The sequence below is a fragment of the Condylostylus longicornis genome, unplaced genomic scaffold (assembly GCF_029603195.1).
Source record: "Condylostylus longicornis isolate FDR11 unplaced genomic scaffold, ASM2960319v2 ptg000028l, whole genome shotgun sequence".
In the NCBI taxonomy this organism is placed as follows: Eukaryota; Metazoa; Arthropoda; class Insecta; order Diptera; family Dolichopodidae; genus Condylostylus; species Condylostylus longicornis.
Genome location: NW_026577997.1, coordinates 620,598 through 637,250, shown reverse-complemented (window position 1 = coordinate 637,250; position 16,653 = coordinate 620,598). Strand labels below are relative to the sequence as shown.

The 16,653-nt window shown below is 23.3% G+C and overlaps 2 protein-coding genes across 6 annotated transcripts in view; one reads left to right on the top strand and one right to left on the bottom strand.

The window, feature by feature from the left end:
- Positions 1-16,015, top strand: part of LOC129607618 (spidroin-2-like) — a 57,159-nt gene extending 41,144 nt beyond the window's left edge. Inside the window, exons 1-2 of one of the 2 annotated variants that reach the window (XM_055518711.1) lie at positions 79-136; positions 14,628-16,015. In XM_055518711.1, coding sequence (XP_055374686.1) covers positions 117-136; positions 14,628-15,846 — 1,239 coding nt within the window. In that variant the 5' untranslated portion in view covers positions 79-116 and the 3' untranslated portion in view covers positions 15,847-16,015. Of the gene's footprint in view, positions 1-78; positions 137-14,627 lie in introns of those variants that run through there. The other variant, XR_008696823.1, reaches the window with a different exon arrangement.
- The window catches only part of LOC129607616 (uncharacterized), a 52,196-nt gene that overhangs the window by 20,799 nt on the left and 14,744 nt on the right, over positions 1-16,653 (bottom strand). For all 4 annotated transcript variants that reach the window (XM_055518703.1, XM_055518704.1, XM_055518705.1 and 1 more), the window contains 2 exons: positions 16,228-16,347; positions 16,030-16,156 (listed from right to left, as the gene is read on the bottom strand). In XM_055518703.1, coding sequence (XP_055374678.1) covers positions 16,030-16,156; positions 16,228-16,347 — 247 coding nt within the window. The remainder of the gene's footprint in view (positions 1-16,029; positions 16,157-16,227; positions 16,348-16,653) is intronic.

Here is a 16,653-nt window from a genome sequence, read left to right as displayed (position 1 = left end):
AATATCTGAAAAAATTTATATAATATTTTTTTTAAACTTATATAAGAGTTACAGTGCATTATATTTAGGTTTCATTTAGTTAAAAGCTGCGTCGTTGAAAATATAATCTTTTTTGTATGATGTCGTTTACGCAGAGGTGAGCTAAAATCGTGTGTTTTTATCTCAATTTTCGTTCTGTTTATTTTTTAATTATTTTATAACCACTCTTATTTTTCATCAATATTTTTTCATACTTAATAACTTAAAAAAAAATAAAATAGTTACCATTCTGAAACATTTTATTTCACGGTCCTGTTATTAAACAAAACCAAAAAAAGGAATTGAAAGAAAAAATTATTAAAAATATTTTAGCATGAGTGTAAAGTGATAAAAGCTAAGTGAAAATAAGGACAGAGCACCATTGTATGTATAAAGTCAAAATAAACAATATTTATTAATATTTTATTTGTTAGTATATGCATGTATGTGATGTGGATAAAAAACCTGCAGAATGCATAAAACATGAAAAAAAAAAAGAATTGAATAATAAAGAATTATGAATTGCCATAATCAAAATAAAATTGTTAAAAAAAAAAATATTTTAAATTTTGTTTAAAAAAAATATTCAATGAAATTTTCGTTAATTTATGTATGAAATGACTGTGTGAATCCAGTTAAGTCGTTCATTGGAAAATAAATATCGTTTTTATCCTTTGAGTGGGTTAAAATGAAAATATTATGTTGATTACAACCCGCCTTTTAACAAAATTATCTTTTTAACTTATTTACTATAGTACGCTTTATTTGTTCTGGTTGACTATTATTAAAAATTTTTAAAATTAAAGTCTTAATTACAGAAAAATTTGTAAATATCCTATAGTATTTTTTTTTTGTTAAAATTAACTTCAGTGCTTCACTTTTTTATTTAAAAATAAGCTTTTCAAATTAAATTGTTAATTTTTTCAAAATTTTAATAAAGTTATGTTCTAATGTACTTCTTTTGATTTTGTTAAAAAAAATAAGATTCAATATAGAAAATTGAACAAGAAAATATGTTTAATTGAATATATTTGGAAATGGCTTTCAAATAGTTAACCATTTAATAGTTTATAAGTCTCCCATACCAAAATATTCAGCAAATAAATACCAAATATTTCGATAATTATTATGAAATGTATTAAAATCAGCAATTTTCCCATTTCACTGGATAATTTTCCGAGCATACACTAATATAAAGCCATAATTAAATAAATTTTGTAGAAAAAAATCATTGATGAAACACATTTGACTCATATGTAATTGTGTAATGGTATGTCTAGTGCACAATTACTTATTACTAAAAAACTGTCAAACAAAATTCAACAATAAAATCAGCTTAAATTGCCCAACAATTTCAAGTAGTATTTTTGTATACCTAAATATCTAAAAATATATACTAAATTTTCATATTATTTTTTGCTCTTAATAAAAGAAAACTTATTTTTTATTTTAAATTTAGTATACTTATACTAATTAATTTTAATTGTATATCAGTTAGACAGTATTTAAAAGTCACAACCTTTTCATTATTCAACGCACAAATTTTTCAATGTTTCACACAATTCAAAACAAGTACAAATATTACACAATTTCCTAAAAGAAGAGATAAAAAAAAAAACAAATAACTCGCCATTGAACTCAAAAAGATTTGGATCACCTTATAAATTTGGCATTCCCAAACAAATCAGAGAAAAACATAAAAAAAAACCATAATTTGTTTTTAATACTATAAACGATTATGTGTATAATAGCTACCAGCAATAAAAATCCATAAAAAATGCTGTTTTTTTTTTTCAATTTGTGCTTAAAAAAATAAACCTAAATATTAAAAGGTAAAAAGTATAGGTGTCTATTTAAGCCGATGGGAATTGTACGTATGTACAAAATGTGTTCATTGTTACCAAATATGAAAACGAAACCGAAAGTATACCGAAAGAAACACACTTTTTTTTGGTTTTTTCATCATATTAATTTTTTTGAAATTTTTTACTTTTTACAAAAAGTTTTTCTTCCCTTCATTTAAAAAAAGCCATAATTTCGTAATTGTGTTTAACCATTATCTTATATGTTTACATTTGTGCATTTAATATTTAACTATCAATATTCCTAACCCATATCAAAAAATATTAATGGAAATAAAACAAAGAACGTTTTCAATCCCAAAAAATTAAAATATTAAAAAAGTTTACTTGAAAAAGTTTGAAAATTAATTGTTTTTAGAAAAATCCAAAAAATATTTTAGATAAAATTTTAAATATAAAGGGTGCATAGCAATGCTCAGATATGATTAGAATAGGAAAATTTCTCCATATTACAAAAATTGAAAATTTTGAAATATTTATCAATTATTTTTAAAAGTGAAATTTTGCACTTCTTTCGTTAATAAGTAAATGAGTTATAATTTTATTGCCAAATAAGCGTAAATATTACAATAATATGATAGCTGATCATTGATAATATGATCATTGTAATATTTACGCTTATTATATGATATAAACTTATTCATTTTTGATTTAATTTCAGAACATTTTAATAGAACATGTACTTGTAACGTATAATGTAAGAACCTTTTGGAAATTCGATCTATTGAAAATGTCACCTAGAATAATTTTATACACATCCGATGAAGAAGAAAGAATCAAAATTTCACTGTCCAATCGACCAAACAGAAATAAAATGAACTATTCATTAGCAATATAAAAAGCAAATCAAATAGAAATTAACATATATGTAGACAAAAGACAAATTGGGGGCGATTCGAATGATTGAACACAACATTTACTTATACTTTTGCTTAACATTTAAAAAACATATGAACCTATATATAACATATGAAAGTACCAACGTTCTTTTAATACTCTTACCATTTTACAAAAACATGCATGAATGTAAGAACATATAATATATACGAGGGAAAAAGTTAATATATACGAGTAGTTTTAAAACCCGGTAATGAATGCATTATATGATAATCACAATGCATGAATCATTTAACAATTTCAAAAAGAAAAATATATCAAATCAAATAGGGGGTGATTTTCTCTTTAAATTGTATTGAAAGATAACGGAAAACTTACATAATACAAGTACATTTTACACATTTAAAAACTTATAGATATAATTTGATAAACTAAAGTAAAAATTCAGTATTAAAATTAAAATTATTAAGAAAAATGAACTTGATAATAATGAACTGTAAACTCTAAGAGATTATTGTAGGTTCTTAGTCTACGATTTTGCAACAATATTAAATTATTGTATTAATAATATTCAAAATTATGTTTTAATGTATGGATAGAAACTAGCTAAAAAAATTGAAGCTTAAATCCTATAGTCGATAAATTTTTTAATTATTTAAAGTCGGTAAATGATAATATTTCCGATTTTTACCCGTCTTCCTTCTACCATCACTTCCTTTCCTGAAATTATTGTTTCTTATTCAAAAATGCCAATAAGAATATTAAATTAACAGTGTATTTTTTTACTCTAATTTCAAAAATTTAATCAAAGTTTAAAGTTTAAAATATACCTACTGCAAAGAATATTAGAAAATTATCCGCAATTATATTATATCTAGATAATATGTATAAATGTTCTTATAATAAAATATTATTTACTGTCAATAATTTTATGAATATGAAATAAGTAGATTACGATAATCTCTAGCGCTTAAATTTGTTAATATAAAAACATTTTAAAATTTTAAAATAAAATTATAATTTTTTTTTTCTTTTTTCCCCCTTTTTTTTTTTTATTTTTCAACCTCAGTTCCATTAAATGGTATTTAAATTCAAATCACTTATTGTAAAAGTAAATAAAAAAATTATTACACATTATAAATTTTCATTAAAAACAGTTTTTACATAATGTATACGAATGCATACTGTTTGTTGGTTTAAAATTTTTGAATAACATCCATTTATTATTCTACATTTTCCAACAAAAAATTATTATTGAATTGTCTCTCATATTATATTAATCAAAAAAGTGCATCTGGCCTAATATATATATATACTTATTAGACGAATAGCTGTGCACAAAAACGTTAAATTTTAATAATTTTAATTATTAATTCAGTTATTTGTTGACATAATTACAGTCACCATTGGAGTGTTAAAAATTTACACTTACTTTAATTGTAACTATTAAAATATATTGCAGAAAATTTATAAATTTTAGCATTGCAAAAAAATTATTGCTAAATAAATTTTGCATAAAATTTTAAAAAATTTAAAACATATGCAATTTTACTTGAGTAAATCTTTATACTATACCATGATACAAAACCAACTAATATTTAATTAACTAAAAGTGTGAAAATATTAAAATTAATGTACTTATAGTTCATCTACCTACAATGTGCTTTAAACAATTAAAATAATAAGTAGAAAAATATAACAAAAATAGAGGGAACATCAAATTCAGATATTGAGATAGAGAATAATTTCCTTGATGGTAAATAAAAAAATTCTATAATTTCTTATAGAATAGATTTTTTTTGTTCAAAAATTCATATACAGCATTATCTCATTCTCAAATGCATTACCAGTTATTGCCATTTATTTTCTTATAATCACAACTAATTGTCACGTATATGATTTTTATTTTCCTTGCCTAAGTTTCAGTTAATGTTAAATTTATTCCATATATGTATTTATTTCTACTCGCCAAAGTAGTCCTCAAAAAATAAGTTACCTATAATAGGGTGTACTGTGCGTATGTGTCTAACAACAATTGCGACAACGCATGGTTTAAAATTCCGAAATTTGCCAACCAACCGGAAATTCCTTAATCTCAAGATAGAAACATACTTTTTTATTGATACTATACATTACTGAATATCAATTTAAGAATTAACAATACTTTCGAATAATACTAACTTCGATTGTTTTTCATATTTTAAACATACGTGTGTATAAAATAACAGTAAATGCCACTATATAAGCAATTAATCCGATTAATATTAATTTAAATATAGGCTATAAAGGACTGTTTTAACTTAATTACAATTTATCATAATATAATTTTGAAAATATAGAATAATTTCAGTATAATTTAATACTTTCTTTGACTTTATAATAAATTTATGCGTAAAGTTAATTTTAATTGATATTTTAAATAAAATAGCTGCAATAAATAATAAAAAATTTTTTGATTCAATTTTGGAGAATCTTTTTATCATTAAAGCGATTCTTTGTGCCATAACAGATTATTAAGAACTTATTAACAAAATGTTATTAAAGCAATTTTTATAGGAAATTAATGTATACCATAAATGATTAATTAATTATAATTTAATAATCAATAAACTCGCATAGAATTCGTGTACTGAATTAAATTATAATTTTTATCGTTACAATATTCTGAATTTTTATCTATTTTTTAAAAACAGGTATTTATGTGACGAAATAAGTTATCTAGCGAGTTTTAACCGTAATTCGGACTTCTTGTTTGATATTAAAATTATTACAAGTTTTTTACAACATTTAAAAAATTTAATATTGGTGAAAGTACCCTAAATATTTTATTCTGCAATCATATATTATAATTACATATGTACATAGAGCTATATGTAATTATATAGACGAAAATGACATTCACATTGAATTATAAATCCTTAAAAGACATCATCAAATAATATAGTAGACGTGAAAACAAAGAACAATATCTTTGAAACATAGAAGAAGAAAAAACAAATGGAAAAATTTTATTTTCGTGCCTCGAATTTATTAGAATAAGGACCATTGTATTCAACTTATCATACCCAACTATACAGTTAAAAATTTGCAGATATCCAAAGAATATTAAAATAAAGGAAGAGGAACGAAAAATTATTCTACAAAAGCAAAAAAATATATTTTTTCATAATATTTTCCGATACTTTCTTCTTTATTCCGTTTGGCCCGAAAATGTACTCTACATCAAATTTATGTCCACAACTCAAAAAAAAAAATTCCCATTGAGATTAGTCCTTAACGAACATATAAATTGGCATATGATGATTATCGAAAAAGAAAAACAAAAAATGTAAACAAAAGCAAATCAAAAGTAAATATTATGAAGAAATCAGTGGAAGACTGGGACGCTATGAAATTTTGCAGATTGGAGTGCAAAAAAATATATAAATTTATTTATTTTTTCACTAGAAATCATTATGACATGCTATAAAGTTATAAAACACAACACACAATATTAAAGACAGATTTTGTATATAATTTTTTTTTTTTTCGAAAAGGGACAATAAGAAAATCTGTCAACATATTTTTGTTAAAATTACGTTAAATATGCGTGATGAGAAATAAAAACAGATTTTCTTTTTTTTTTTTTTTTTGTTTTATTTGTCAGGATTTTACGATAAATATAGAAATGTTCATAAAATTCAACGTCCCATAATTCTATAGTAATTTTTGACACCCATTTTTAAATATTAAAACACTATAAAAATTCAAATAATATTTCAATAGAATTTTAAGAAGGGATTTTCAAATAGAATTTTAAAAATTAAAAATTTAAAAATGAAATATGTATTTTTGTTTGCTTAATTCCCAATTCTAAATGAAATGTCAATTATTGTATAAGTTTTTCAAATTCATGCATTATAAATTGAAAATTAGAAGTTTTAAAAATAAATTTGTAAAAATGATGAAGTAAAACACCACTCTTCAAATTGTGTTGGTGAGGAAGAATATTGAAACCTAAATTTAGGTACATATAATATTAAAATTTAAATGGGGATTTTCGATAATTCAGATATGCACTGAAATTCTAAATTCTTGAAAGTTAGAAAAGCTTGAAAATTTTTTTAGAACTTTAAGCACAACTGTTATTTTGCATGCTACTTATGCGAATTTTGCAGTTTGAATTTATCGAACGTGCTTCTCATTAAGACATAAGTCTGAACAAGAAATCATGTATATTTTATAATATGAAATATTTTATAAAATAATATATACATAATTTTTATTAGAACTGAATTATCGAAAATCCCCAACCTTTCATGGAAAACACACATGAAGAGTATTTAAGCTTGTTAAATATAAAATTCTAAATTATTAAATTTTAATTGATAGAATCAAAATTTCGAAAATTTTTTTTTATGTAAAATCTAAAATATTAAATAAGAGTATAGAGTATACATATATAGAGGGAACTCCCTTAAAATAATATTGGTGTATACGATCATATAGCTGAATAATAGAACGATTTATATGTAAAAGTGTTGTTAAAAATTAAATCCCTCAATAATACTATGTTTTATACACTTTACTATTAAATAATCTGAGAGTGCTAAGTAATTTTCAATATGTTAAAAAAATAAGACTTAATTTGCAATTTATACTAGATAGAAACATACAAATATATATCTTCTATAATAGAATAATCAATAATGTAAAGTATTTCATAAAATTCATTTTAAATATTCTATTTTTACTTGATGCTTCTGCCTACATACTAATATAAAAAAGAATCTAATTAATATTGATAACATTTATACAAATTCTTTTTTAAATAGAAAATTCTTTAAAATAATATTACACCTATAACGTATTCATACAGTATATATATATAATATATACACGTATTATTATATAATCTAAATGTAAAGAAAATAATAATCCTCTTAAATGTATACTACAAGTGTTCTATTTAAAAAAAATAAAAAATAGAAAAAAGTTTAACATTTTAAGTAATTAAAGATTTATAAATATTTATTTCAATTAATTTCTTGCATACATACATACATTCATGCATGTTTTAAACATTGCATTGCAAATTTCTCTTATTAAAACAACGTCCATAATTACATATACATACGATAAAAATATTGTGCTAAATTTAGTATTAAATAAATTTTATTTAATTATTATTTAAAATTTTTTTAGTTATATTTATACAAGAATATGGTATTTATTACATAACCATTATATATTTGCTTATGTTACAATAAGTACCATCACACAGAATAATTCATACGAGGACAATATTTACAACTATTATTAACTGAATTCGAATTAATTCTTAACTTCAATACAGACAGAAGAGGGATTTCAATTAAACTTTGAATATCGGTGAGGCTTAAAACATAATGGCTGTCGTTACCAACTCTGCATATGTACATTCTTTTTTTGCAAACTCAGTACAGTTCTTAACTCTATAGTTAAAAACTGTATAACGTTCAATAAAAACGCAGAGATAATATTAAGCACTTACAGCTGAAATTTATAGCCCAAATAGAGAATTAATTTATTTGTGTATTATACTCCATGTGGACTTAAAACGACTTAAAACTCCTGACTTTAAGAAATATAATTATATTTAACTGTTTTTGATTTATTTAAATATGTGAAATTTTATTTATTTCAAATATATTTGTTACTCCCATCGTCTAACATGCATATGTATCTAAAAATTACGCTTTACTATAAATAAACGTAAGATTTTATATTAAACCAAACTATGTAATATGTTTTTAAACTCATATATGTATGTATGAATCTATTTTAATTTAAATAACGAAGAAATTTATTGTCATTATTAATTTTTAAATGTATGTATGTAAAAAAATTATTCAGTAATATATTATTAGAAATCTTCTAGAGTAATTATTAGTAAGAAAGTTTTTGCATTTATTGGGAATTATACTATATTTTTAATTTATATTACAAGTATATGTAATGGTTTAAAATAATTTAATAATCAATTAATTTTATATTTGATATATGTAGATTACTATGAATATTATTTTAATTCTGAATATTTTTAATTAATATTGTTACAACAAATTTGGAATTAATGCTGTTGAACAACAATTTTCATATATAAAAACGCCAATGAAATGAGAATGTAACAGGATACCATTTTGTTTTTCAATTTTTTAATCAACACAATTTTTTCTTTAGAGTTCGCGCATAAGCTATATTTTCATATAAATTTTATTTTTGGTTTTTAAATAAAGTTCTCTTTCAACAAAAATTTTGTAGTCCAAATATATTAAACTTACATTATAGTTTCACTAGTTATTTTAAAAGTTATTAATTGAATTATAAATTAAATTTCAAGTAAAATTTGAAATATCATCAGAAAAAATCTTAAACTTCATATCAATATTATTATTAATAAAACAAATAAAAAAGTTTATTAAATAGCTATTGACCCCTATTAATTTTAAATTGAACTCAAAAAATTTTAGAATCCAAACTTGCAGCATTTATATTAAATATCACTAATAATATTGTATTAAATAGAGAGACATATAAATCTTATAAATATTTTAATCCGAACCCTCATTTTATTAAATATTTTGTAGATTTTATACACATTTTTAGAATATCATATAGTTCAACATAATCTAATATGTCAAATTTTCCTTATTTTTAGATACACAATAAGTATATATAATAATAAGTCATGTTATATTGTGCTTATTTAATTGATGTAATCAATATCTATTTTCCTAATTTGATAATCATTTGTGTAATATAAAAATGATAATATAAATATGATAAGTACGTCCGATAGGTTCACCTGCAATGACTAAACCTAAAAAATATCTTCTATTACATAAAAGATTAAGCAAACACATATTATGTATGATTGTGTGTTTACAAATGTTTTATATTCTTTTATATTTTCTGTTTAAGGTATTTTTTGAACATTTTATATTATATTTTATGCATGATTTAATCTTTTAATCACAACAGAAAAAAAAAACATTTACCTAGCTTTTAAATACAACAAAGATCCATTTTCGTTTATCTAAATATCAAAATGTTTCACCTATATATAGATGAAAATCTTTTGCAATGAAATTACTTTTAAATAAAATTTATATTGTGTGATAAGCGACGTGATCTAAAATTTTAAATATACTGCATCGCACGCTAAAACGTTTAATGAATATACTAATAAGGTTTAGTGGTGCCATAGCTCCATTATAACAGCAAAAGAAGATAAGAGTTTGAAATATTAAAATTTCTCATGTTATATTCTCAACTTTCGACCATATATTTTCAAAAAATTTAATTTCTATTATTTTTTTAATGAGCAAGAATTTTAACATTATTGGAAATTGATATCGTCCCTGAATGAAATGTTATGAAAATCCATTCTAAATGTGTAACTACAATCATTATATATAATATTATACTTACTTTAACAATACATTTAAAAATTTTCTATTACATACAAACACATAAAGTCGGAAATTATATAAAAAAAGTCCCTAATCTTAAAAATTATACTTCATTTACATTTAAAGATACGAAAATAAAAACAAAAAATTAAGTTAAAAACGTTATCTGGTACTGTTATGATAACAATACATGTTAGATTAGAGATTAAAATTTCATATACCTATGTGTAAGGATATTGAAATCTTTATTCAAAAATACAAGAATTCCAACAAAAAAGGTTACTTTTCATATAACTTATTTTATTGTCGTTATTTTTTTATTATTATTTTCTTTTTTCATTTTATTCACATACATATACAAAAAGTTTCTTTTTTCTAAAGAATAAATTAAAATCGAAATTGACCGAGAATTTTTATTGTTACGAATTATACATACTTTGTTTCATATGTTTTATTGAATTATTATTTAAATTTCGGGTTTATAATGTTAAGAAATAATAATCTTTTAAATTAATTACAGTTAAAAAACTTATTTTTAATTATTTTTTTCTTTAATAACCTTTCAATTCAAATCAAGAATCCTAATTATTCGATAATTAGCAAATAAAGAGTAAACAGAAAATTACTTGAAGTCCAAATTTGCACGCATGAAAGAGAAAGCAACCCAGAATTTTCAGAGCATTTTCAAAATTTGAAGCTATAGTACAAATGAACTCACATGATCAAAGAGAAGAACGATTATATTTCGAATAAGACAATGTGCAGTAACAGAATAAAATTTCTTAGAAAGTTTAAAATAATTTGAAATAAAGAAGTATTGAGATTGTAAAGTTTAGTAAAGAATAATAGACAAAATGAACAACTAATGCCTCTAAATAGCAATTGTTATATAAAAATTTATATTCTGTATCAATATAGGTACACCGAGTTGAAATAGGTTAAACCTAAATGAATACTAGATATTTTATCCTCAAGCGAAATCAAGTTTTTAAATCAAATAAAATTGCCAACTACCTACATTGTACATTTAAAATTCTCGTTTGGTTTCTCTCATTTCTAGCTTTCTTCCTTTTGTTAAAAAGGATCATTTCAATTTTGTATATTTTATAGTGGTTATTTATTGCAATAAACAGTTATAAAAATTCATTCTATGAAAATGTGACCCGTTTCAAAAAATGAAAATTTGTATTTTTATACTATATATGCCTTCTTTATACGACAACACATATATGTATGTTTATAAAAACCCGTACACCTTAAATAAGTCTTTCTGCAAAGGATACGTTACCTGTATAATTTTTTTTGTTTTGGATTTTTAAATTTCATTCAATCAGAACGAGATTCTTATCATGGATATTTGCTACCATTTTTTTTTTTTATTTTTCTAACATACCGTTTTATTTTTATTAGAAACGTGTAATAATAAATTTTTGTATCTTATATTATATGAAAAGAATGTGTGCATGTTTGCAAAAGATTATTTTTAAGGTTTCTTTTCATTATTACAATTTTAGATTTTGGTATTTTGCTTTCATTGATAAAATTAAACTTAAAGTTTGTGTGAATTTGAAATTTGTTTATTAGATTTTAATAAGTTTTTAATTTATCAAGTGAAAAAAATTGTTCATCGTTCTGTTTCATTTCTCTTAAGTGTATCGTTTTTTTTTTTTGTTGTGTACTAAGACACTATTAGCACTAATAGCGATATATTAAGTGCCTTAGCATACAACCTGACAAATCGAACACCCTTTTATCTAGGTTCTGCCGAGCCATAGATGGCTGCGGCGTTCAAGATGGTAATATTTTTGCCCATATCTCTCTTCAGTAATCTACAATTTACAAAGTGTCAAAATTGAGACGCAGTATATCGGCACGCAAAAGGAAAAAGGCTATTTTTGTTAAGCCCAACTTAAATCAGATTTAAAATTTTCCTTTATAATTATTGAAAAAAAATTCACAGAATTATTAAATTTTAAACAATAAAAAATAAGAATTAAAAACGCGTACCATTGTAAAAAAAATCATATTAAAAGTTTTGCAAATTCTTGGATAAATTTAATAAATATTTTAATAATTCTGTTTAATTTAATATTATCGATGATAATATTTTGTCTGCACTTTATGTTAATTTATACACTATTTATTTTTAAACAATTTGTTTCTATGTACATACGAATATACATAATCGAATAAATAGTGATAATAATATCTTTCTATCATCAGAATAATAAAACATTGTGTTGTGTGTCGCTTTAAATAACACTTTAAAAACAAGAAACAAACATAAAACAAATAAAAAATATTTATTGAAATTCTAGTGAAAATAAGTTTATGCTACACTAATAACCTACTTAGATAAAAATAAATATTATTTATTATATTATGTACATAATATAATATTGTATTTTGTACATGTGTACATATTTTTTTGTATGAAAATACTCATTAAAAAATGAAATTTTCAAAAATTAGCTCTAAATATTTATGACAATTTACTGTCTATAATTCTGAAATAACCACAAAATATATTGAGTTAAAATTTATTTTGTTTTGATTTGCTTTTTTTAAGAACATGACTGACATGACATTATTGCATGTTTTAAATATTTATTGAATTCTTATTTATTCTATATTAAAATTAAAATCTTTCATCTATTTGTAAATTCAAATATAATATACACATGTATGTACATAGTATGTATATATTTCAATATTATTATTTTTATTTAGTATTAAAATATACATAAGTACAATGAAAAAATTTGAAATATTAGAAGCGGTATAAGTGATTTGATGACATGATGTTTTTTTTTTTTGCCTAAGGGGACCGAAGCCCTTAAAAAGAGTTGAATTATAAGATCTTTTGTGACTCTCATCCGCACCTATATTAGCACTATATCCAGGCCCCTGACAACTACAGTAATACAACCGCCCAAGCCGCGAATAATATTGTTTTCAAATTCATAATCAATTATTTTTAATGATATTAAATCTAGATAATGATCTAGAAAGTCTAGATAATACAATCAACTACATCGTATATTTTTATTTTCTGGTTATATCTATAAATTTAAAGTCTTATGAACCTTTAAATAGGTAAATTAACAAAAAACACGGCCATTCTAAAATGGAACTATCATCAATATGAATTGTTCGACAATTCTATTTCAACTATTGAATAAAGTAAATTCCAGATTAACTTGAATTTATGTGAAGGCTAATGAAGTGATGTATGTATTTAGCGATAAAGAAGAACAGAAAGAGATATTTTGTGCTTGTCACTTTAATACTCCTTTATAAAAATAATTACTAACACTATTTTTTTTATATTACTTTTATATAGAAATTTTTTGAATTACAATATTTACATGTTATTTTATTTCCATTTTATAAATGAAAATAATTTAATTTTGAATGAAAAATATATGAAATTTTTGATGAAAACCTTTTTAATTTTTATTTTTTTGAATAATTTTCATGTTTTTTGTTGATTTTTGTTGCTATTTTTCATAATTTTAAATAGTCACAAAATATTAATAAATTAAAATATAAATAAAAATATTAAAAAAGTTTTTTTTCTACTAAGTGGAGCAGAAAATCCACTGTTGATCGTTTATTTTTTATTTTTTTTTTTGTGAAATAACTACAAGGTTAAACAAATAATAATTAAATTTAAAAATATTACAATTATTTTATTTGTATTTCAAAATATTTTTTTACATAATATTCGCTTAATTATTGTTAACAATTTTAATAAATATAAAATTTATTATATAATGTACAAAACTCACACCACATAATTGCGTGTGCTTAAACAAATATACATACAAAAATATTTTATGCATTTTAATTCAAAAATTATTGAAAGCATTTAAAAAAATTTTCATGGAGCTTTAATTAGTTTTTCCTTTGAATACATTTAAATAGTTAGTGTAGTTTAAGGTAGCATCCTTGTATTCCTATATTTCAAAATAATTTTATAAATAAAATTATGTTTCAAAGAATTTTATTAATATAATCACAACTAGGTGTGAATAATGTGATTCGAATTTGAAAATTTTCAGTTTAAAAGTTCAAAAACAATAAGAGGCACTATATCGAATATGAGTACACAGAAGTAAAATTTTATCAAAAATTAATATTTATTTGATTTTAGATTTAATTTTGATCTTGAAGTAAATTAAATTCTTAGGTGGAAATATTTAGTCGATTCTTTCATCCTTCACAATGTTAAATAACAAAGTTGTGTATTATTCATATTAAACTTCTTCATGCTAAAATTTTAACTACAAAGGTTTTTAAATAGCTTTCATCGAATTGATTTTGACAAATAAAGTGATTAAAATTCGTATACAAAAGAGGAGATTTATAAATATAAAAACTATTTTCGAATTACAAATAATTTTTTAATTAACCCATTATTGTTTAATTATACATAATTCAATTAATCCAGTTTCATATTTTTTTTTATTTTCAGAGCACAGTTTCATTGTCTTTTCTTTATCATATGCATCACTCAATGTTTAGCTGAAACTAAATGGGTATGGGATCGAAACTATAATTCAGATCCATTTATAACACGTAGGAATGATTACAAAAGAGAATCATTACCTTATAGATATCCAGAATATTTGCAATATGATCGTGATCGTATAAGAGAATTAGAAAGAATTCGAGATTTAGAAAGGCAGCGTGAACGTGATCGTGAGCGACATCGTGATCGTGAACCAATTACAGTTCGCCCATACACAAGACCAAATGGGCAAGAAGATTTTGATGAATATGATATCGATGATCAAAAATATAATTATGATCAATATAGACCAGATTTTACATCAAGACCATATCCTTTACCACCACGTCCCTTACCACCAACCCAAAATTTCCGTCCAAATACTCAGGGTGGTGTGTTGATAGGACCAGGTGGTCCAAGTGGTATTTTTAGCCGACCAAATGGTTTCATCGGAGCTGGAGCAAATAGACTACCACTAACAAATGGACTTCCAAATCCAAATGATCTAAGACCAAATCCAGCTAACGGTGTGCTTGTGGGTCCTGGTGGCCCAACGGGAGTTATTGGTAGACCCCAATTTGGAAATGGTGGCATCGGTACCGGTTATCCTGCTATTCCTCCGAATGGTCCCGGTTCAAATTCATATGGGCCACAGGTGTTCCCACCATTACCTCAAGGCATAAACCCGGGAAGTTTGAGCGGTATTCGACCACCAATAGCAGGGCCAGGGGCTGGCAATCCTGGAGCTTTGTATCCCAACCAAGGGCAAGGATTGTATCCAGGAAATAGTATCTATGGTTACCCAGCTGGATCAAATAGTGGTATAGGTGGTATCGGAGTTTATGGTAATGGTAATTTATATCCAGGGCAGTATACTACTGGTGCCATTCAGCAGCAACAACAACAAGGCCAATATGGATTCTATCCATCACAATATTATCCTACAGGCCTATATGGTCAAAATAGTGCGGGAAATAGATTACCGTATCCTTATCCGTACAACAATGAAATAGGTAACGACAATAACAATAGTAATAATAACGGATATTATGCACCAGGTTATGATGAATTTGGAAGAAGTGCTAACAGTGCTAGTAATACCAAAGATAAGGACAAAGATAGTATAAAATTCGAAGATAGAAAAGTTAAAAAGTCAATCGATGATAAATTGGCTGAAATTTAATTAAATTCATTTATTTTTTTATATGCGAACTCTTTAAAAATTAATTTTAAGATATTAAAATTTAATACATTAGCTCGAATACCAGAATGTATGAATGTGATTGTACTGATTTATAATATTTCTTTTATATAATATAATAAATTTAGTAATAAAAATAGGAGAATAATTTCGAGGAAAACTTACCTATCGTAGTTATCACAATTATTGAATAAAATAGTGCGCCATGAAACGTCCATTGTAATTGATTTTCATCTTCATTTCCATCCCAGCCTTGAGTTTTCATAGCGCTCAAAATTTCAGTTTCAAAAAACTGTAAAATCAAAATCGGACATAAATTTTGTATTTAGATAAATTTAAATTTGATAAGTTAGGTTATCTTACCGCCAATCTCTTTTCAACTTCACTAGTCCAATTTTCTAAACGAAGATAATCTTGTTTATCAGTGAGATCCCATATAAAATCTGAAACATTTTTGCGAATTTTTCTAATACCACGTTTTACCTGTTCGAATATTAAAGTTTTGCAGTTTTATTTTGAATTAAATTTTTGGAGTATTTAAAATTAAAATGACATACATACTTCGTAAAAATTTTACATTAAAATGTTGATCAACTTGCAACATAATAAGTGTTTTAAGATGTATGAACAATATTTAGTGAAAAATGCGTATGTATGTAGATACATTAAAATTTTAAGTATAAATTACAAAAAATTATATTAAATTATGTGTTTTAATATCCACAAAATAAGAAACTCGCTAACCAGAAAAGCAAGAAATACTTAAAAATATGGTAAATTCTTAAACGT